General features: G+C 47.5%; 1 protein-coding gene across 1 annotated transcript in view; it reads right to left on the reverse strand.

The window, feature by feature from the left end:
* LOC128690351 (ADAMTS-like protein 5) overlaps positions 1-23396 on the reverse strand; it is a gene marked incomplete at its 3' end in the record, with an annotated part of 271296 nt that overhangs the window by 15350 nt on the left and 232550 nt on the right. Inside the window, 3 exon segments of the mRNA XM_070095193.1 lie at positions 214-410; positions 4697-4753; positions 4897-5069. Coding sequence (XP_069951294.1) covers positions 214-410; positions 4697-4753; positions 4897-5069 — 427 coding nt within the window.

Below are 23396 nucleotides of genomic sequence, written 5' to 3' on the forward strand. Positions count from 1 at the left end.
CACACCTCACTCTCCACCTATATATACTGTCTTTTCAACCTTAGTGTGTTAGAAGTGATCAAGGTCTCAGGACCGAAACGTTTTCTAATAAATATGTTTTAATGATTATTCACATGTCTTTCTCAACCAATTTGTCGGTATCTAATAATAAGGTTTATATCGTTGTATAACATACATTTTTACTATTCCAAAGTACGTATCTCTCTCTCTCACCTTGAGTGTAGGGGACCCAGTTGTTGACCAGTCTGCCGAAGACTCGCCTATTGTTGTAGTGCCGGCACTGTGCCGCCCTGAACGACACCGCTGACACCTGCCCAGGTGGGCACACTGGCCTCCCACACACACCGTACTCCACGCTCTGACCACTGCACTGGTCATGGCTGGTTCGTACCCCGGATCCGGGCATCACCCTGCGAAGAGTATGAGTCACTGGAGGCAGTGAGAAGGAGAATGTGTTGTACATGTCCAAGGAATGCGTGTACAGACGACATCTAGCGTGGTTTTAGGAATGTGAATCCCTGTCTCACGAACTTACTGGCTCACTAAATTTATCTGACAGAGTAATGGAGATACAGTAGGGGAGATAGGCACGAGAGGACTGTTTCTTCTGAGACTGTGAGTGTGTACGACTGTGTGACTGTGTAACTGTATGACTGGGAGACGGGAGGACTGTGTAACTGGAAAACTGTGTGACTGGAAGACTGTGTGAGTGTACGACTGAGAGACTGGAAGACTGTGTGAGTGTACGACTGGGAGACTGGAAGACTGTGTAAGTGTACGACTGAGAGACTGGAAGACTGTGTGAGTGTACGACTGAGAGACTGGAAGACTGTGTGAGTGTACGACTGAGAGACTGGAAGACTGTGTGAGTGTACGACTGAGAGACTGGAAGACTGTGTGAGTGTACGACTGAGAGACTGGAAGACTGTGTGAGTGTACGACTGGGAGACTGGAAGACTGTGTGAGTGTACGACTGAGAGACTGGAAGACTGTGTGAGTGTACGACTGAGAGACTGGAAGACTGTGTGAGTGTACGACTGAGAGACTGGAAGACTGTGTGAGTGTACGACTGGGAGACTGGAAGACTGTGTGAGTGTACGACTGGGAGACTGGAAGGCTGTGTGATTGTACGACTGGGAGACTGGAAGACTGTGTGATTGTACGACTGGAAGACTGTGTGATTGTACGACTGGGAGACTGGAAGACTGTGTGACTGCACGACTGGGAGACTGGAAGACTGTGTGAGTGTACGACTGGGAGACTGGAAGACTGTATGAGTGTACGACTGGGAGACTGGAAGACTGTGACTGAAAAACTGGGAGACTGCAAGACTGAGTGACTGTACGACTGGGGGACAAGAACACTGTGTGATTGTATGACTGGACGATGAATGAGGCAGGAATAAAGAGCAAATTAAATGTCAGAAAAGTTGCTTAAAAATAAATGGCAATACTTTGTTCAGGACATTTAACTACGACAGAGACAGTGGACAATCCACCGCCATCACTCCTACTCTTGTCTTGACTCAAATAAATAAATAAATAAATAAATAAATATATATATATATATATATATATATATATATATATATATATATATATATATATATATATATATATATATATATATATATATATACATACATATATATATATATATATATATATATATATATATATATATATATATATATATATATATATATATATATATATATATATAACACATCGGCCATCTCCCACCAAGGCAGGGTGGCCCGAAAAGGAAAAATTTTCATCATCATTCACTCCATCACTGTCTTGCCAGAGGCAAGCTTACACTACAGTTATAAAACTGAAACATTAACACTCCTCCTTCAGAGTGCAGACATTGTACCTCCCATCTCCAGGACTCAAGTCCGGCCTGCCGGTTACCCTGCTCACACTCACGCTCCAACAGCACGTCAAGTTCTAAAAACCATTAGACTCCATTCACTCCTATCAAACACGCTCACGCATGCCTGCAGGAAGTCCAAGCCCCTCGCACACAAAGCCTCCTTTACCCCCTCCCTCCAACCTTTCCTAGGCCGACCACTACCCCGCCTTCCCTCTACTACAGATTTATACACTCTCGAAGTCATTCTATTTTGTTCCATCCTCTCTATATGTCCGAACCCCCTCAACAGCCCATCCTCGGCCCTCTCGATAATAGTTTTGGCAATCCTGCACCTCCTCCTAATTTCCAAACTAAGAATTTTCAGCATTATATTCACACCACACATTGCCCTCAAACATGACATCTCCACTGCCTCCAGCCTTCTCCTTGTTGCAACATTCACCACTCATGCTTCACATCCATATAAGAGCGTTGGTATAACTATACTCTCATACACTTCCCTCTTTGCTTCCATGGACAAAGTTCTTTGTCTTCACAGTCCAAGTGCACCAGTCACCTGTTTCCCCTCATCAATTCTATGATTCACCTTACCCTTCATAGACCCATCTGTTGACACGTCCACTCCTAAATATCTGAATATATTCACCTCCTCCATACTCTCTCCCTTAAATCTGATATCCAATCTTCCGTCACCTAATTTTTTTGTTATCCTCATCACCTTACTCTTTCCTATATTCACTTTATTTTCTTCTTTTACATACCCTACCAAATTCATCCACCAACCTCTGCAACTTCTCTTCAGAATCTCCCACAAGCACAGTGTCATAAGCAAAGAGCAACTGTGACAACTCCCACTTTGTGTCAGATTCTTTATCTTTTAACCCCACACCTCTTGCCAACACCCAAGCATTCACTTCTCTTACAACCCCATCTATAAATATATTGAACAACCATGGCGACATCACAAATCTTTGTCTAGGGGCTACTTTTACTGGGAAATAATCTCCCTCTCTCCTACATACTCTAACCTGAACTTCACTATTCTCGTAAAAACTCTTCACCGCTTTCAGTAACCTACCTCCTATTCCATACATTTGCAACACCTGCCACACTGCCCACCTATCCACCCTGTCATACGCCTTTTCCAAATCCAAAATTGGCACAAAAAGCTCTTTACCCTTATCTAAATACTGTTCACCTATATTTTTCACTGTAAACACGTGGTCTACACACTCCCTACCCTTCCTAAAGCCTCCTTGTTCATCTGCTATCATACTCTCCGTCTTACTCTTAATTCTTTCAGTAATAACTCTACTATACACTTTACCAGGTATACTCAACAGATTTATTCCCTTATACATTTTGCACTCTTTTGTCCCCTCTGCCTTTATATAATGGAACTATATACACTCTCTGCCAATCCCTAGGTACCTTACCCTCTTCCATACATTTATTAAATAAAAGCAACAACCACTCCAAAACTACATCCCCACCTGCTTTTAACATTTCTATCTTTATCCCATCAATCCCAGCTGCCTTAGCACCTTTCATTCTACCCACTGCCTCACCAACTTTCTCCACACTCACAACTGGCTCTTCCTCACTCCTACAAGATGATATATATATATATATATATATATATATATATATATATATATATATATATATATATATATATATATATATATATATATATATATATATATATATGTATGTATGTATGTATGTGTGTGTGTAAAGCGGCCTGAAAATTTTTACTGTTAAAGTCGTCACAGTAAAAGCGTTTAGGTCAAACACTTGGCAGACTTCAGACCTAGCAAGTGTATCATTTAACCACGCAGCCTTTTAATCCATACTTTTCCGGTAGCTAGAACACTAACCTGGGGAACCTGGCTCTTACTAGGGGATCTGGATCTTACTAGGGGGCCTGGCTCTTACTAGGGGATCTGGTTCTTACCACGGGACCTGGCTCTTACCAGGTAATCTGGCTCTTACTAGGGGACCTGGCTCTTTACTAGGGGACCTGGCTCTTACTACGGGACCTGGCTCTATGAGGCCTGGCTCTTACTACGGGACCTGGCTTTATGAGGCCTGGCTCTTACTAGGAGACCTGGCTCTATGAGGCCTGGCTCTTACTAGGGGACCTGGCTCTATGAGGCCTGGCTCTTACTAGGGGACCTGGCTCTTACTACGGGCCCTGGCTCTTACTAGGGAACCTGGCTTTTACTAGGGAATCTGGCTCTTACTACGGGACCTGGCTCTTACTAGGGGATCTGGTTCTTACTAGGGAACCTGGCTCTAACTAGGAGACCTGGCTCTTCACTAGGGGACCCGGCTTTTACTACGGGACTTAGCTCTGATTATGAGACCTGGGTCTTACTAGGACCCCTGGTTCTTACTACGGGTCTTGGCTCTTACTAGGGGACCTGGCTCTTACTAGGGAACCTGGCTTACTAAGGGACCTGGCTCTTACTAGGGGACCTGGCTCTTACTAGGGGACCTGGCTCTTGCTAAGGGACCTGGCTCTTACTAGGGGACCTGGCTCTAACTAGGAAACCTGACTCTTAGTTAGAAACCTGACTCTTACTAGGATACCTGGCTCTTAGTGAAGAACCTGGTTCTTACTGGGTGGCCTGGCTCTTAATGAAGAACCTGGCTCTTAACAGGGGACCTGGCTCTTAGTCGGGAACCAGGCTCATACTATACTAGAGGACCTGACTCTTACTAAAGAACCTGGCTCTTGTTAATGAACCTGACTCTTAGTAAAGAACCTGGCTCTTGCTAGTGAACCTGACTCTTAACATGGAAACCTGGCTCTTACCTTGGAAACCTGGTGACGCAGGTTCGACTCCTGGACCTGACTCCTCCTCCACACGACCTGCAAGCATACACACCCTGGTCAGACTGTATTTTGGCTAGTCACTCTGGACTAGACTGGTCATACACATCAAATCATACAGAATATTCCACACTTACACATACAGAGCGCCTGCCCCTGCCCCCTAGCTGAACTACACTGACCTGGAACACGTGGCCCAGGAGCTCCAACGCGACCACTCCGTCATGACCTCGTTGACGTGTGGCAGCGGTCCAATGTGTGGTCGTTGCGAAAAGTGGGAGGAACCAGTCCGCGTTCTCGACCAATAGTAGGACGGTGGACCCTGGTATGCCACACCCACTGCCGCTTGAAGAACCTATCGGGAGAGACGATGAGAAAAACCGTTAGTTCTCGACCAATTGTAAGGCTGGTGAGCCTAATATGCCACGCCCACTACCGCCTGCAGAACTTTTGAATGATCTGGTCAGAGTTTGCCTTCAATAAATAGTGTAGTTGACAGAGCAGTGTTGGACCCTGGAGACGTGACCCTCCCCCCCAAAAAAAAAAGGTTTCTCATGCTTATTGTATCCATCAGCGAATAGTGGAAGAACGTAGGGTCGGCGCACGAATGACCTCAGGTTCGAATCCCGTCCACTGCTTGAGCCAAAAAAAAAAAAAATGTGAAACACTTAAGTTCTGGACCAGTGAAGGGTGGAGCAGGACGCAAGGCCAGGCCAACTATCACATTAAGACGCCTTCTGTTCTGGAGGTGGGAAGTACAGTGCCTGAACTCTGAAGGATGGGTGAGGATGTTGTTTTGGAGGTGGGAAGTATAGTGCCTGTACTCTGAAGGATGTGTGTGTGAGAGAGAGAGAGAGAGAGACAGAGAGAAAGAGAGAGAGAGAGAGAGAGAGAGAGAGAGAGAGAGAGAGAGAGAGAGAGAGAGAGAGAGAGAGAGAGAGAGAGAGAGAGAGAGAGAGAGAGACAGACAGACAGACAGACACAGAGAGAGACAGACAGACAGACAGACACAGAGAGAGACAGAGCGAGACAGAGAGACAGAGAGACAGAGAGAGATGGGACGGAGGAAGTGAGGGAAGTCTACAAGGTATGGAAGAAAGGAAAGGTGGAATCAGCAGAAGGGGATGGAAGCGGGAAGGAGGGAGGGAGGGAAGGAGGGAGAGACATAGAGGAAGAGAGGGTAGGGGAGAAGGGAGGAAGATTCACTCATCCCAAAGACTCATCATTATCATCATCATCTCTACCTTAAAACCCACAGGAAGCATCACAACCCACCATAGACAGGCAGCTGCCTGCCATTACCCCTCTAAGTGCCACGAGGGGAATTCCTCTTTATTACATATTATACACAAACTACTCAACTCATTACGGCTGTAATTACTATTAATCACTATACAATTCATGGTGTTTTTCCCGTGGTTAGCTTACACATTACGCTGGCTCCCTGCCTCTATTATCATAGGTGGAGCACCTTGCGTGTTTTTATGCTCTGTTTTGTGAGGGGGCTGGGCGTGCTTGGCTGCCGGTCCCGCCCACGCCCACACACGTACACGGAGGCACGTACCTACACACACATACATACACCTACGCACGTACCAAGGCGCACACACACACACACACATGTACCCAAACTCGCACTGAAGACAAAGGCACACAGGTACACAAGTGAAAGTTGAAACCTCACATGAACCACAGATATGTCAGAACATACATACACACGTGTATATCAACAGTAGAATACACCCAACAAGCAAGACGTTTCACCCACCAGGAACTGCATCAGTTCCTCACCAGATAAGTCCCTGGTGGACAAAACGTCGTCCCAATAAAAGGCCACACACACTGCATGTACTCTTTGTCACTGGCATATGTACTGCCTTTAATGAAGAATTATTGTGAAGGTCTCAACAGCACCTTGAGTTATTACTCTCTGGAGGACGAGAAGGACCTTTGAGGAGGTAACACTTCTGCATTACCTGACACAAGTGAAAGTTGAAACCTCACATGAACCACAGATATGTCAGAACATACATACACACGTGTATATCAACAGTAGAATACACCCAACAAGCAAGACGTTTCACCCACCAGTGGCTTTATCAGTTCCATTCAGAGATGGTGTTGGATGACAATGGAAAATGACGTTATCAGTCCCTTGGTCTTGTTGAACTATACACAGAAGGACAGTGGAAGATGAGGTTATCAGTCCCTCAGTCTTATCTATACACAGAAGACAGTGGAAAATGAAGATACATCATAATTTACACCCACGAGGCCGAGAGGCTCAACAGACGGTGCAAAATATCCCTAATGAACAGCAGAGGTGCGGTGAGTACACTAAGAGGAAACTTAATAAGTGTACAAGGACCAAGACTCAACACCCTTCATTCATACACAAGGAGAATTAACAAAAGAACAGTACATGTCCTCAAGACTGAGTGCAGGCTGTCACCAACAGCCTGAACGATCGGGTCTGGGACCGGGCCGCGGGGGCTTACAAGTAGTAACTGAAAGGTAGATTATTATTATTATTATTATTATTATTGCTATAAATAATTTATTGTTATAAATAATAAGAATAATAACAACTATTATTATAATGAGAAGGCCCTAAATTAGTAGGGGCGTCACATAGCGCCTGGGGAGAGGGAGAGAAGTAATAAGCTCTGATCCGAGAAGGGATAACATCTCCAATTGCTCTGATCAAGAGCCCCCTCCCCCATGACCCACCCCTGGAATGTGAGCAATCAAACCACGACTTAATGACCATCAATTATTGATGACGCAATACATTCAGGTGGACGATTACGTCAGTGCTGGTTGATGCTGCTGACGTCAGTCATCAGGTGGTGGATGATGACGCCAGTGTCAGCTGGTTGTTGATGATGCAATTGTCAGCTGGTTGTTGATGACGCAACTGTCAGGTGGTGTTTGATGACGCCAGTGTCAGGCGGTTGTTGATGACGCAATTGTCAGGTGGTGGTTGAAGTTACCGCTCAAGTGGTTGATCACTTGGCTGTCACTTGACGATGATATCAAAGGCTCAGCGGGTCAGGTGTTGATGACGTGAGGGGCCTTGAGGACCATTGATGATTCAGGTTTCACACGCTTAGTTGAGTAAAATTTATGAATTGTACTTGATGACGGAGGGTAAACAGATGATTGATGATGACTGGTATCAGCTGGTTGATGGTCGATGGTATCGATTGGTTGATGATGGCCTCGTATCAGCTGATTGATGGTGACTGGTATCAGCTCGTTGATGATGGCTGGTATCAGCTGGGTAATGATAGATGGTATCAGCTGGTTAATCACGACTGGTATCAGTTGGCTCCAGGAGCTTTATCAAGCTTGATAAAGCTCCTGGAGAGCGAAACGTTGCCACAATAAAATGTCACATTAGTTGCACTTGTGTCCTTTTACTTTACATATTGTCGGTAATTCTACCAACTTTATTACGATGATCAGCTGGTTGATGATCAGCTGGTATCAGATAGTTGATCAGCTGGTATTAGTTGGTTGATGATGGGCTGGATGATGATGTGAGTACGATAAAAAAAAAGAAAAATCTTCATTACCATTCCAAAACGAAAGAAATTTCGAAAAGTCACATATTAAAACACGTCTCCTTAGCATACAAAAAAAAAAAAAACCACACACCCAGGAGCAGATTAAACATAATAAAACACACAAATTGCACAAAAAACAGCCAACATGAGGAGTAAGAGAAACATTAGATAAATTAATGACAATTTGAATGAGTAAAGCGAAAGTGCGCAAGCGCGAGAAAATGTAAACAAAGTGTTGCCGTCTCGCGAGCAATGAATATCTTCCAGGAAGATGACACGCCATTCTTACATACTTATTAAGTACAGAGAATTAATGCACTCACACACACATCAAATGTCATATATATATATATATATATATATATATATATATATATATATATATATATATATATATATATATATATATATATATATATATATATATATATATGTCGTGCCGAATAGGCAGAGCTTGCGATCTTAGCTTAAATAGCAACGCTCATCTTGCCATATAGGACAAGTGAAAATTTGTGAATGCAATCCCCTCAAGGAAGGTTCCTTGATGTTGGTGAGGGGCTCTTGATTTGGGGAATTGGATCTGTGCTCCAGTTCTCCGAATTAAGCCTGAATGCCTTCCACATCCCCCCCAGGCGCTGTATAATCCTCCGGGTTTAGCGCTTCCCCTTGATTATAATAATAATAATAATAATGTGAATGCAATAATTTCGTCAAAATCGTTCTGAACCTAACGAAAAAAAATATATTTCACTGTGTTTGTTTAGTATTAAATTATTGTAAACAAATCTAAAATATATTTAGTTGGGTTAGGCTAAAATAAATTGCGCTTGTTATAATAAGGTTAGGTAAGTTTTCTAAGTTCCTTTTGGTGCAAAATTATAAATTTTTACATCAACATTAATGAAAAAAATATATCTTTAAACGTATAAGAGAAAATTTTAGAAAGGACTTAATTTTAAATGAGTTCTTGCTAATTGACCACTTTTACGTATTCGGCACGATATATATATATGTATATATATATATATATATATATATATATATATATATATATATATATATATATATATATATATATATATATATATATATCAAACCGGCCACATCCCACCGAAGCAGGGTGGCCTACGGGACACCTCATATATACTGAGAAATATACATCTCCTGGTAGGTTTAGAGTAGCTATAACTGGACTTATAGATTTAAAAAAGTAACTGTGATTGTGACTGCCTGTTGTCAAGCTTATACCTACTTCACTTACATCATAAATCTGGAGCAGTGAGACACGCTATGATGCCAGTCTCCTTGTTTGGGTCACGTCCAGTACTGGTAGTGCCCAGTCATGTTGACCTGGGCTGTGACTCTCCTTGTTACTTCGAACATTTAACAGTGGTATTAACAGTTAATAATGGTATCAACATTTAACAATGGTATCAGCATTTAACAATGGTATCAACATTTAACAATAGTATTAACAATTTAAGAATGGTATCAACATTTAACAATAGTATCAACAGTTTAACAATGGTATCAGTTTTTGACAATGGTATCAACATTTTAACAATGGTATCAACATTTAACAATGGTATCAACAGTTAACAATGATATCAATATTTAAAAATGGTATCTACATTTTAACAATGGTATCAACATTTTAACAATGGTATCAACATTTTAACAATGGTATCTACATTTTAACAATGGTATCAACATTTTAACAATGGTATCAACATTTTAACAATGGTATCTACATTTTAACAATGGTATCTACATTTTAACAATGGTATCAACATTTTAACAATGGTATCAACATTTAACAATGGTTATAAACATTCAAGAATGGTATCAACATTAGTAAAATCTGAGCTAACTGCAGAAAATAATCTAACATAAAACAACGAGACATTGTCAACAAAAATTTGCATTTTTTTCTGATTGCGTAATTGTAATTGAAAAATGTGGAAGAGTAATAGAAACTGTAAATTTAATTGAGTATGAATTATGTAACTGCTCCTAGCCTGACTGTCGCTGTATATACTCTGTGTATATACTCTGTGTATATACTCTGTGTATATACTCTGTGTATACTCGATGTATATAAATGTAATATACAGGCTAGGCTGATGTCTGTATTTATATAAATGCTATGAATATAAAAATAGTTATGAAAAATAATTATTATTATTATTATTATTATTATTATTATTATTATTATTATGATTCATGTTGTTATTTTATTATTATTATTATTATTATTATTATTATTATTATTATTATTATTATTATACTGTTATTATTATTAATATTTAATACATATAGTGTGTGAGCGAGCATCAAGTCACTCAGGCACGGCCTGACCGTGTCTAAGTTGGTTTGGAAGTTAGACCAAAGTTCAAGAAGATGGAGTGTCTTACTCTTGAGGAGACATGGCTGAGTAAGCCACACACCCCAGCCTACTGACACGTCTTCCAGCAGGCACGCAGCAGGTCTGCTCACATCTCCCTCAATTGGCATGCAGCCACTGCGCCCTTGCTTTTTCTCTCTAACGCTCCAGAGAGTGTACTCCTAGTATTCTGAGGTGGTTTAGATGCTTTACTAGGTACGAGGGAAGGAAACGAATTCTGTATATGTTCCAGTTCTGATGATACACCACACTCAACAGTCATGTACTCAGCCTACTCACACCACACTCAACAGTCATGTACTCAGCCTACTCACACCACACTCAACAGTCATGTACTCAGCCTACTCACACCACACTCAACAGTCATGTACCCAGCCTACTCACACCACACTCAACAGACATGTACCCAGCCTACTCACATCACACTCAACAGTCATGTACCCAGCCTACTCACACCACACTCAACAGTCATGTACCCAGCCTACTCACACCACACTCAACAGTCATGTACCCAGCGTATTCACACCACACTCAACAGTCATGTACTCAGCCTACTCACACCACACTCAACAGTCATGTACCCAGCCTACTCACATCACACTCAACAGTCATGTACTCAGCCTACTCACACCACACTCAACAGTCATGTACCCAGCCTACTCACACTACACTCAACAGTTATGTACCCAGCCTACTCGACGACCAAAATAGGCCGTCGAATTCATTCTGACGAGGACATTAGAGCACTCCAGGATGATTTGAATAGACTGATGCAGTGGTCGGAGAAGTGGCAGATGCAGTTTAATATAGACAAATGCAAAGTTCTAAATGTTGGACAGGACAATAACCATGCCACATATAAACTAAATAATGTAGATCTTAATATTACGGATTGCGAAAAAGATTTAGGAGTTCTGGTTAGCAGTAATCTGAAACCAAGACAACAGTGCATAAGTGTTCGCAATAAAGCTAATAGAATCCTTGGCTTCATATCAAGAAGCATAAATAATAGGAGTCCTCAGGTTGTTCTTCAACTCTATACATCCTTGGTTAGGCCTCATTTAGATTATGCTGCACAGTTTTGGTCACCGTATTACAGAATGGATATAAATTCTCTGGAAAATGTACAAAGGAGGATGACAAAGTTGATCCCATGTATCAGAAACCTTTCCTATGAGGATAGACTAAGGGCCCTGAAACTGCACTCTCTAGAAAGACGTAGAATTAGGGGGGATATGATTGAGGTGTATAAATGGAAGACAGGAATAAATAAAGGGGATGTAAATAGTGTGCTGAAAATATCTAGCCTAGACAGGACTCGCAGCAATGGTTTTTAAGTTGGAAAAATTCAGATTCAGGAAGGATATAGGAAAGTACTGGTTTGGTAATAGAGTTGTGGATGAGTGGAACAAACTCCCAAGTACCGTTATAGAGGCCAGAACGTTGTGTAGCTTTAAAAATAGGTTGGATAAATACATGAGTAGATGTGGGTGGGTGTGAGTTAGACCTGATAGCTTGTGCTACCAGGTCGGTTGCCGTGTTCCTCCCTTAAGTCAATGTGACCTGACCTGACTAGGTTGGGTGCATTGGCTTAAGCCGGAAGGAGACTTGGACCTGCCTCGCATGGGCCAGTAGGCCTTCTGCAGTGTTCCATCGTTCTTATGTTCTTATGTACTCACATCACACTCAACAGTCATGTACTCAGCCTACTCACACCACACTCAACAGTCATGTACCCAGCCTACTCACATCACACTCAACAGTCATGTACTCAGCCTACTCACACCACACTCAACAGTCATGTACCCAGCCTACTCACACTACACTCAACAGTTATGTACCCAGCCTACTCACATCACACTCAACAGTCATGTACTCAGCCTACTCACACCACACTCAACAGTCATGTACCCAGCCTACTCACATCACACTCAACAGTCATGTATCCAGCCTACTCACACCACACTCAACAGTCATGTACCCAGCCTACTCACACCACACTCAACAGTCATGTACCCAGCCTACTCACATCACACTCAACAGTCATGTATCCAGCCTACTCACACCACACTCAACAGTCATGTACCCAGCCTACTCACATCACACTCAACAGTCATGTATCCAGCCTACTCACACCACACTCAACAATCACGTACCCAGCGTATTCACACTACACTCAACAGTCATGTCCTCAGCCTACTCACATCACACTCAACAGTCATCTACCCATCCTACTCACACCACACTCAACAGTCATCTACCCAGCCTACTCACACCACACTCAACAGTCATGTATCCAGCCTACTCACATCACACTCAACAGTCACATACACAGCCTACTCACATCACACTGAACAGTCATGTACCCAGCCTACTCACATCACACTGAACAATCATGTACCCAGCCTACTCACATCACACTCAACAGTCATGTACCCAGCCTAATCACACCACACTCAACAGTCATGTACTCAGCCTACTCACACCACACTCAACAGTCATGTACCCAGCGTATTCACACTACACTCAACAGTAATGTCCTCAGCCTACTCACATCACACTCAACAGTCATGTACCCAGCCTACTCACATCACACTGAACAATCATGTACCCAGCCTACTCACATCACACTCAACAGTCATGTACCCAGCCTAATCACACCACACTCAACAGTCATGTACTCAGCCTACTCACACCACACTCAACAGTCATGTATCCAGCCTACTCACATCACACTCAACAGTCACATACCCAGCGTATTCACACTACACTCAACAGTCATGTCCTCAGCCTACTCACATCACACTGAACAGTCATGTACCCAGCCTACTCACATCACACTCAACAGTCATGTACCCAGCCTACTCACATCACACTCAACAGTCACGTACCCAGCGTATTCACACTACACTCAACAGTCATGTCCTCAGCCTACTCACACCACACAACAGTCATGTACTCAGCCTACTCACATCACACTCAACAGTCATGTACTCAGCCTACTCACATCACACACAACAGTCATGTACCCAGCCTACTAACACCACACTCAACAGTCATGTACTCAGCCTACTCACATCACACTCAACAGTCATGTATCCAGCCTACTCACACCACACTCAACAGTCATGTACCCAGCCTACTCACATCACACTCAACAGTCATGTACCCAGCCTACTCACACCACACTCAACAGTCATGTACTCAGCCTACTCACATCACACTCAACAGTCATGTATCCAGCCTACTCACACCACACTCAACAGTCACGTACCCAGCGTATTCACACTACACTCAACAGTCATGTCCTCAGCCTACTCACATCACACTCAACAGTCATGTACCCAGCCTATTCACAGCATACACAAGCAAACTGACTGTCTACTGCTGTCACACATGGAGAGTGTCAATTTCCTGTGTCAGGCCTGGACACCACCCCTAGCGGTGCCGGTTGGTGCCACTCACAGCAAATACCAGTGACACTCTCGCAACACAGTGCCAGCTGGTGCCAGCCAAGAGGTAAAGACTGAGAAGCAGTGCCAGTCTTATATTAAAGACTTACAACTGGTGCCAGCAACAGGGCCGGGCTTAAGTTAGAAGAACAAGATTTAAATTAGAACAAGACTTACATTAGAAGAACAAGACTTAAGTTAGAACAAGACTTAAGTTAGAACAAGACTTAAGTCAGAAGACTTAAATTCGAAGAACAAGATTTAAAAGTTAGATGAACAAGATTTATATTAGAAGAAAACTTAAGTTAGAATAAAACTTAAGTTAGAACAAAACTTAAGTTAGAAGAACAAGACTTTAGAAGAACAAGACCTAAGTCAGAGGAACAAGACTAAAGTTAGAAGAACAACACTAAAGTTAGAAGAACAAGACTTAAGTTAGAAGAACAAGATTTAAGTTAGAAGAACAAGATTTAAGCTAGAAGAACAAGACTTAAGTTAGAAGAACAAGACTTAAGTTAGAAGAACAAGACTTAAGTTAGAAGAACAAGATTTAAGTTAGAAGAACGAGACTTAAGTTAGAAGAACAAGATTTAAGTTAGAACAACAAGATTTAAGCTAGAAGAACAACACTAAAGATAGAAGAACAAGACTTAAGTTAGAAGAACAAGATTTAAGTTAGAAGAACGAGACTTAAGTTAGAAGAACAAGATTTAAGTTAGAACAAAAAGACTGAAGTTAGAAGAACAAGATTTAAGTTAGAAGAACGAGACTTAAGTTAGAAGAACAAGATTTAAGTTAGAATAAAAAGACTGAAGTTAGAAGAACAAGATTTAAGTTAGAAGAACAAGACTTAAGTTAGAACAAAAAGACTGAAGTTAGAAGAACGAGACTTAAGTTAGAAGAACAAGATTTAAGTTAGAAGAACAAGATTTAAGTTAGAAGAACAAGATTTAAGTTAGAAGAACAAGATTTAAGTTAGAAGAACAAGATTTAAGTTAGAAGAACAAGATTTAAGTTAGAAGAACAAGATTTAAGTTAGAAGAACAAGATTTAAGTTAGAAGAACAAGACTTAAGTTAGAAGAACAAGATTTAAGTTAGAAGAACAAGATTTAAGTTAGAAGAACAAGATTTAAGTTAGAAGAACAAGACTTAAGTTAGAAGAACAAGACTTAAGTTAGAAGAATAAGACTTAAGTTAGAAGAACAAGACTTAAGTTAGAAGAACAACACTAAAGTTAGAAGAACAAGACTTAAGTTAGAAGAACAAGACTTAAGTTAGAGGAACAAGACTTAAGTTAGAAGAACAAGACTTAAGTTAGAAGAACAAGGCTTAAGTTAGAAGAACAAGACTTAAGTTAGAAGAACAAGGCTTAAGGTAGAAGAACAAGGCTTAAGTTAGAAGAACAAGACTTAAGTTAGAAGAACAAGGATTAAGTTAGGGGAACAAGACTTAAGTTCGAAGAACAAGACTTAAGTTCGAAGAACAAGACTTAAGTTAGAAGAACAAGACTTAAGTTAGAGGAACAAGACTTAAGCTAGAAGAACAAGACTTAAGTTAGAAGAACAAGACTTAAGTTAGAAGAACAAGACTTAAGTTAGAAGAACAAGACAAGTTAGAAGAACAAGACTTAAGTCAGAAGAACAAGACTTAAGTTAGTAGAACAAGACTTAAGTTAGAAGAGCAAGACTAAAGGCAGGAAGGATAATAAAGAAAGAGAGGGAGAAAAAATAAGAAAATGAAATAGAAAGTTTGGAGGGGAAGGATTATAACCCCTGGCTGCCTTCAAGACCCCTGGCTGCCTTCAAGACCCCTGGCTGCCTTCAAGACCCCTGGCTGCCTTCAAGACCCCTGGCTGCCTTCAAGACCCCTGGCTGCCTTCAAGACCCCTGGCTGCCTTCAAGACCCCTGGCTGCCTTCAAGACCCCTGGCTGCCTTCAAGACCCCTGGCTGCCTTCAAGACCCCTGGCTGCCTTCAAGACCCCTGGCTGCCTTCAAGACCCCTGGCTGCCTTCAAGACCCCTGGCTGCCTTCAAGACTCCTGGCTGCCTTCAAGACCCCTGGCTGCCTTCAAGACCCCTGGCTGCCTTCAAGACCCCTGGCTGCCTTCAAGACCCCTGGCTGCCATCAAGACCCCTGGCTGCCTTCAAGACCCCTGGCTGCCTTCAAGACTCCTGGCTGCCTTCAAGACCCCTGGCTGCCTTCAAGACCCCTGGCTGCCTTCAAGACCCCTGGCTGCCTTCAAGACCCCTGGCTGCCTTCAAGACCCCTGGCTGCCTTCAAGACCCCTGGCTGCCTTCAAGACCCCTGGCTGCCTTCAAGACCCCTGGCTGCCTTCAAGACCCCTGGCTGCCTTCAAGACCCCTGGCTGCCTTCAAGACCCCTGGCTGCCTTCAAGACCCCTGGCTGCCTTCAAGACCCCTGGCTGCCTTCAAGACCCCTGGCTGCCTTCAAGACCCCTGGCTGCCTTCAAGACCCCTGGCTGCCTTCAAGACTCCTGGCTGCCTTCAAGACCCCTGGCTGCCTTCAAGACCCCTGGCTGCCTTCAAGACCCCTGGCTGCCTTCAAGACCCCTGGCTGCCTTCAAGACCCCTGGCTGCCTTCAAGACCCCTGGCTGCCTTCAAGACCCCTGGCTGCCTTCAAGACCCCTGGCTGCCTTCAAGACCCCTGGCTGCCTTCAAGACCCCTGGCTGCCTTCAAGACCCCTGGCTGCCTTCAAGACCCCTGGCTGCCTTCAAGACTCTTGGCTGCCTTCAAGACCCCTGGCTGCCTTCAAGACCCCTGGCTGCCTTCAAGACCCCTGGCTGCCTTCAAGACCCCTGACTGCCTTCAAGACCCCTGGCTGCCTTCAAGACTCCTGGCTGCCTTCAAGACCCCTGGCTGCCTTCAAGACCCCTGGCTGCCTTCAAGACTCCTGGCTGCCTTCAAGACCCCTGACTGCCTTCAAGACCCCTGGCTGCCTTCAAGACTCCTGGCTGCCTTCAAGACCCCTGGCTGCCTTCAAGACCCCTGGCTGCCTTCAAGACTCCTGGCTGCCTTCAAGACCCCTGGCTGCCTTCAAGACCCCTGGCTGCCTTCAATACCCCTGGCTGCCTTCAAGACCCCTGACTGTCTTCAAGACCCCTGGCTGCCTTCAAGACGCCTGTCTGCCTTCAAGACTCCTGGCTGCCTTCAAGATCCCTGACTGCCTTCAAGACCCCTGGCTGCCTTCAAGACCCCTGGCTGCCTTCAAGACCCCTGGCTGCCTTCAAGACTCCTGGCTGCCTTCAAGACTCCTCGCTGCCTTCAAGACCCCTGGCTGCCTTCAAGACTCCTGGCTGCCTTCAAGACCCCGGACTGCCTTCAAGACCCCTGGCTGCCTTCAAGACTCCTGGCTGTCTTCAAGACCCCTGACTGCCTTCAAGACCCCTGGCTGCCTTCAAGACTCCTGGTTGCCTTCAAGACCCCTGGCTGCCTTCAAGACCCCTGGCTGCCTTCAAGACTCCTGGCTGTCTTCAAGACCCCTGGCTGCCTTCAAGACCCCTGGCTGCCTTCAAGACCCCTGACTGCCTTCAAGACCCCTGGCTGGCTGCAAGACCCCATGGCTGCCTTCAAGACCCCTGACTGCCTTCAAGACTCATGGCTGCCTTCAAGACTCCTGGCTGCCTTCAAGACCCCTGACTGCCTTCAAGACCCCTGGCTGCCTTCAAGACCCCTGGCTGCCTTCAAGACTCCTGGCTGCCTTCAAGACCCCTGGCTGCCTTCAAGACCCCTGGCTGCCTTCAAGACTCCTGGCTGCCTTCAAGACCCCTGACTGCCTTCAAGACCCCTGGCTGCCTTCAAGACCCCTGGCTGCCTTCAAGACCCCTGGCTGCCTTCAAGACCCCTGGCTGCCTTCAAGACCCCTGACTGCCTTCAAGACCCCTGGCTGGCTGCAAGACCCCATGGCTGCCTTCAAGACCCCTGACTGCCTTCAAGACTCATGGCTGCCTTCAAGACTCCTGGCTGCCTTCAAGACCCCTGACTGCCTTCAAGACCCCTGGCTGCCTTCAAGACCCCTGGCTGCCTTCAAGACTCCTGGCTGCCTTCAAGACCCCTGGCTGCCTTCAAGACCCCTGGCTGCCTTCAAGACTCCTGGCTGCCTTCAAGACCCCTGACTGCCTTCAAGACCCCTGGCTGCCTTCAAGACTCCTGGCTGCCTTCAAGACCCCTGGCTGCCTTCAAGACCCCTGGCTGCCTTCAAGACTCCTGACTGCCTTCAAGACCCCTGGCTGCCTTCAAGACCCCTGGCTGCCTTCAAGACCCCTGGCTGCCTTCAAGACTCCTGGCTGCCTTCAAGACCCCTGGCTGCCTTCAAGACCCCTGGCTGCCTTCAAGACCCCTGGCTGCCTTCAAGACCCCTAGCTGCCTTCAAGACCCCTGAATGCCTTCAAGACCCCTGGTTGTCTTCAAGACCCCTGGCTGCCTTCAAGACCCCTGACTGCCTTCAAGACTCCTGGCTGCCTTCAAGACTCCTGGCTGCCTTCAAGACTCCTGACTGCCTTCAAGATCCCTGACTGCCTTCAAGACCCCTGGCTGCCTTCAAGACTCCTGGCTGCCTTCAAGACCCCTGGCTGCCTTCAAGACCCCGGACTGCCTTCAAGACTCCTGGCTGCCTTCAAGACCCCTGACTGCCTTCAAGACCCCTGGCTGCCTTCAAGACTCCTGGCTGCCTTCAAGACCCCTGGCTGCCTTCAAGACCCCTGGCTGCCTTCAAGACTCCTGGCTGCCTTCAAGACCCCTGGCTGCCTTCAAGACCCCTGGCTGCCTTCAAGACCCCTGGCTGCCTTCAAGACCCCTGACTGCCTTCAAGACCCCTGACTGTCTTCAAGACCCCTGGCTGCCTTCAAGACTCCTGGCTGCCTTCAAGATCCCTGACTGCCTTCAAGACCCCTGGCTGCCTTCAAGACCCCTGGCTGCCTTCAAGACCCCTGGCTGCCTTCAAGACTCCTGGCTGCCTTCAAGACTCCTCGCTGCCTTCAAGACCCCTGGCTGCCTTCAAGACTCCTGGCTGCCTTCAAGACCCCGGACTGCCTTCAAGACCCCTGGCTGCCTTCAAGACTCCTGGCTGCCTTCAAGACCCCTGACTGCCTTCAAGACCCCTGGCTGCCTTCAAGACTCCTGGCTGCCTTCAAGACCCCTGGCTGCCTTCAAGACCCCTGGCTGCCTTCAAGACTCCTGGCTGCCTTCAAGATCCCTGACTGCCTTCAAGACCCCTGGCTGCCTTCAAGACCCCTGGCTGCCTTCAAGACCCCTGGCTGCCTTCAAGACTCCTGGCTGCCTTCAAGACCCCGGACTGCCTTCAAGACCCCTGGCTGCCTTCAAGACTCCTGGCTGCCTTCAAGACCCCGGACTGCCTTCAAGACCCCTGGCTGCCTTCAAGACTCCTGGCTGCCTTCAAGACCCCTGACTGCCTTCAAGACCCCTGGCTGCCTTCAAGACTCCTGGTTGCCTTCAAGACCCCTGGCTGCCTTCAAGACCCCTGGCTGCCTTCAAGACTCCTGGCTGTCTTCAAGACCCCTGGCTGCCTTCAAGACCCCTGGCTGCCTTCAAGACCCCTGACTGCCTTCAAGACCCCTGGCTGGCTGCAAGACCCCATGGCTGCCTTCAAGACCCCTGACTGCCTTCAAAACTCATGGCTGCCTTCAAGACTCCTGGCTGCCTTCAAGACCCCTGACTGCCTTCAAGACCCCTGGCTGCCTTCAAGACCCCTGGCTGCCTTCAAGACTCCTGGCTGCCTTCAAGACCCCTGGCTGCCTTCAAGACCCCTGGCTGCCTTCAAGACTCCTGGCTGCCTTCAAGACCCCTGACTGCCTTCAAGACCCCTGGCTGCCTTCAAGACCCCTGGCTGCCTTCAAGACCCCTGGCTGCCTTCAAGACCCCTGGCTGCCTTCAAGACCCCTGACTGCCTTCAAGACCCCTGGCTGGCTGCAAGACCCCATGGCTGCCTTCAAGACCCCTGACTGCCTTCAAGACTCATGGCTGCCTTCAAGACTCCTGGCTGCCTTCAAGACCCCTGACTGCCTTCAAGACCCCTGGCTGCCTTCAAGACCCCTGGCTGCCTTCAAGACTCCTGGCTGCCTTCAAGACCCCTGGCTGCCTTCAAGACCCCTGGCTGCCTTCAAGACTCCTGGCTGCCTTCAAGACCCCTGACTGCCTTCAAGACCCCTGGCTGCCTTCAAGACTCCTGGCTCCCTTCAAGACCCCTGGCTGCCTTCAAGACCCCTGGCTGCCTTCAAGACTCCTGACTGCCTTCAAGACCCCTGGCTGCCTTCAAGACCCCTGGCTGCCTTCAAGACCCCTGGCTGCCTTCAAGACTCCTGGCTGCCTTCAAGACCCCTGGCTGCCTTCAAGACCCCTGGCTGCCTTCAAGACCCCTGGCTGCCTTCAAGACCCCTAGCTGCCTTCAAGACCCCTGAATGCCTTCAAGACCCCTGGCTGTCTTCAAGACCCCTGGCTGCCTTCAAGACCCCTGACTGCCTTCAAGACTCCTGGCTGCCTTCAAGACTCCTGGCTGCCTTCAAGACTCCTGACTGCCTTCAAGATCCCTGACTGCCTTCAAGACCCCTGGCTGCCTTCAAGACTCCTGGCTGCCTTCAAGACCCCTGACTGCCTTCAAGACCCCTGGCTGCCTTCAAGACTCCTGGCTGCCTTCAAGACCCCTGACTGCCTTCAAGACCCCTGGCTGCCTTCAAGACTCCTGGCTGCCTTCAAGACCCCTGGCTGCCTTCAAGACCCCTGGCTGCCTTCAAGACTCCTGGCTGCCTTCAAGACCCCTGGCTGCCTTCAAGACCCCTGGCTGCCTTCAAGACCCCTGGCTGCCTTCAAGACCCCTGACTGCCTTCAAGACCCCTGACTGTCTTCAAGACCCCTGGCTGCCTTCAAGACTCCTGGCTGCCTTCAAGATCCCTGACTGCCTTCAAGACCCCTGGCTGCCTTCAAGACCCCTGGCTGCCTTCAAGACCCCTGGCTGCCTTCAAGACTCCTGGCTGCCTTCAAGAGTCCTCGCTGCCTTCAAGACCCCTGGCTGCCTTCAAGACTCCTGGCTGCCTTCAAGACCCCGGACTGCCTTCAAGACCCCTGGCTGCCTTCAAGACTCCTGGCTGCCTTCAAGACCCCTGACTGCCTTCAAGACCCCTGGCTGCCTTCAAGACTCCTGGCTGCCTTCAAGACCCCTGGCTGCCTTCAAGACCCCTGGCTGCCTTCAAGACTCCTGGCTGCCTTCAAGACCCCTGGCTGCCTTCAAGACCCCTGGCTGCCTTCAAGACCCCTGGCTGCCTTCAAGACCCCTGACTGCCTTCAAGACCCCTGACTGTCTTCAAGACCCCTGGCTGCCTTCAAGACTCCTGGCTGCCTTCAAGATCCCTGACTGCCTTCAAGACCCCTGGCTGCCTTCAAGACCCCTGGCTGCCTTCAAGACCCCTGGCTGCCTTCAAGACTCCTGGCTGCCTTCAAGAGTCCTCGCTGCCTTCAAGACCCCTGGCTGCCTTCAAGACTCCTGGCTGCCTTCAAGACCCCGGACTGCCTTCAAGACCCCTGGCTGCCTTCAAGACTCCTGGCTGCCTTCAAGACCCCTGACTGCCTTCAAGACCCCTGGCTGCCTTCAAGACTCCTGGTTGCCTTCAAGACCCCTGGCTGCCTTCAAGACCCCTGGCTGCCTTCAAGACTCCTGGCTGTCTTCAAGACCCCTGGCTGCCTTCAAGACCCCTGGCTGCCTTCAAGACCCCTGACTGCCTTCAAGACCCCTGGCTGCCTGCAAGACCCCATGGCTGCCTTCAAGACCCCTGACTGCCTTAAGACTCATGGCTGCCTTCAAGACTCCTGGCTGCCTTCAAGACCCCTGACTGCCTTCAAGACCCCTGGCTGCCTTCAAGACCCCTGGCTGCCTTCAAGACTCCTGGCTGCCTTCAAGACCCCTGGCTGCCTTCAAGACCCCTGGCTGCCTTCAAGACTCCTGGCTGCCTTCAAGACCCCGGACTGCCTTCAAGACCCCTGGCTGCCTTCAAGACTCCTGGCTGCCTTCAAGACCCCTGACTGCCTTCAAGACCCCTGGCTGCCTTCAAGACTCCTGGCTGCCTTCAAGACCCCTGGCTGCCTTCAAGACCCCTGGCTGCCTTCAAGACTCCTGGCTGCCTTCAAGACCCCTGGCTGCCTTCAAGACCCCTGGCTGCCTTCAAGACCCCTGGCTGCCTTCAAGACCCCTGACTGCCTTCAAGACCCCTGACTGTCTTCAAGACCCCTGGCTGCCTTCAAGACCCCTGTCTGCCTTCAAGACCCCTGGCTGCCTTCAAGACCCCTGGCTGCCTTCAAGACTCCTGGCTGCCTTCAAGACTCCTCGCTGCCTTCAAGACCCCTGGCTGCCTTCAAGACTCCTGGCTGCCTTCAAGACCCCGGACTGCCTTCAAGACCCCTGGCTGCCTTCAAGACTCGTGGCTGCCTTCAAGACCCCTGGCTGCCTTCAAGACCACTGGCTGCCTTCAAGACCCCTGGCTGCCTTTAAGACCCCTGGCTGCCTTCAAGACCCATGGCTGCCTTCAAGACCCCTGGCTGCCTTCAAGACCCCTGGCTGCCTTCAAGACCCCTGGCTGCCTTCAAGACCCCTGGCTGCCTTCAAGACCCCTGGCTGCCTTCAAGACCCCTGGCGGCCTTCAAGACTCCTGGCTGCCTTCAAGACTCCTGGCTGCCTTCAAGACCCCTGGCTGCCTTCAAGACCCCTTGCTGCATTCTAGACCCCTGGCTGCCTTCAAGACCCCTTGCTGCCTTCTAGACCCCTGGTTGCCTTCAAGACCCTTGACTGCCTTCAAGACCCCTGGCTACCTTCAAGACCCCTGACTGCCTTCAAGACCCCTGACTGCCTTCAAGACTCCTGGCTGCCTTCAAGACCCTTGGCTGCCTTCAAGACCCCTGGCTGCCTTCAAGACCCCTGACTGCCTTCAAGACCCCTGGCTGCCTTCAAGATTCCTGGCTGCCTTCAAGACCCCTGGGTGCTTTCGAGACCCCTTGCTACCTTCAAGACCCCTGGCTGCCTTCAAGAGGGAGCTGGACAGATACTTAAAAGTCGGTGTCGGAACAACCGGGTTGTGGTTCATATGTTGGACTGCGTGCGACCAGCAGTAACAGCCTAGTTCATCAGGCCATGATCTACCAGGAGGCCTGGTCGTGGACCGTACCGCGGGGGCGATGACCCCCGTAATACCCTCCATTTAGACTCTAGGTAGGTAAGGTAGGGAAGGATTATAA

Source organism: Cherax quadricarinatus, chromosome 1 (assembly GCF_038502225.1).
Source record: "Cherax quadricarinatus isolate ZL_2023a chromosome 1, ASM3850222v1, whole genome shotgun sequence".
Lineage (NCBI taxonomy): Eukaryota > Metazoa > Arthropoda > Malacostraca > Decapoda > Parastacidae > Cherax > Cherax quadricarinatus.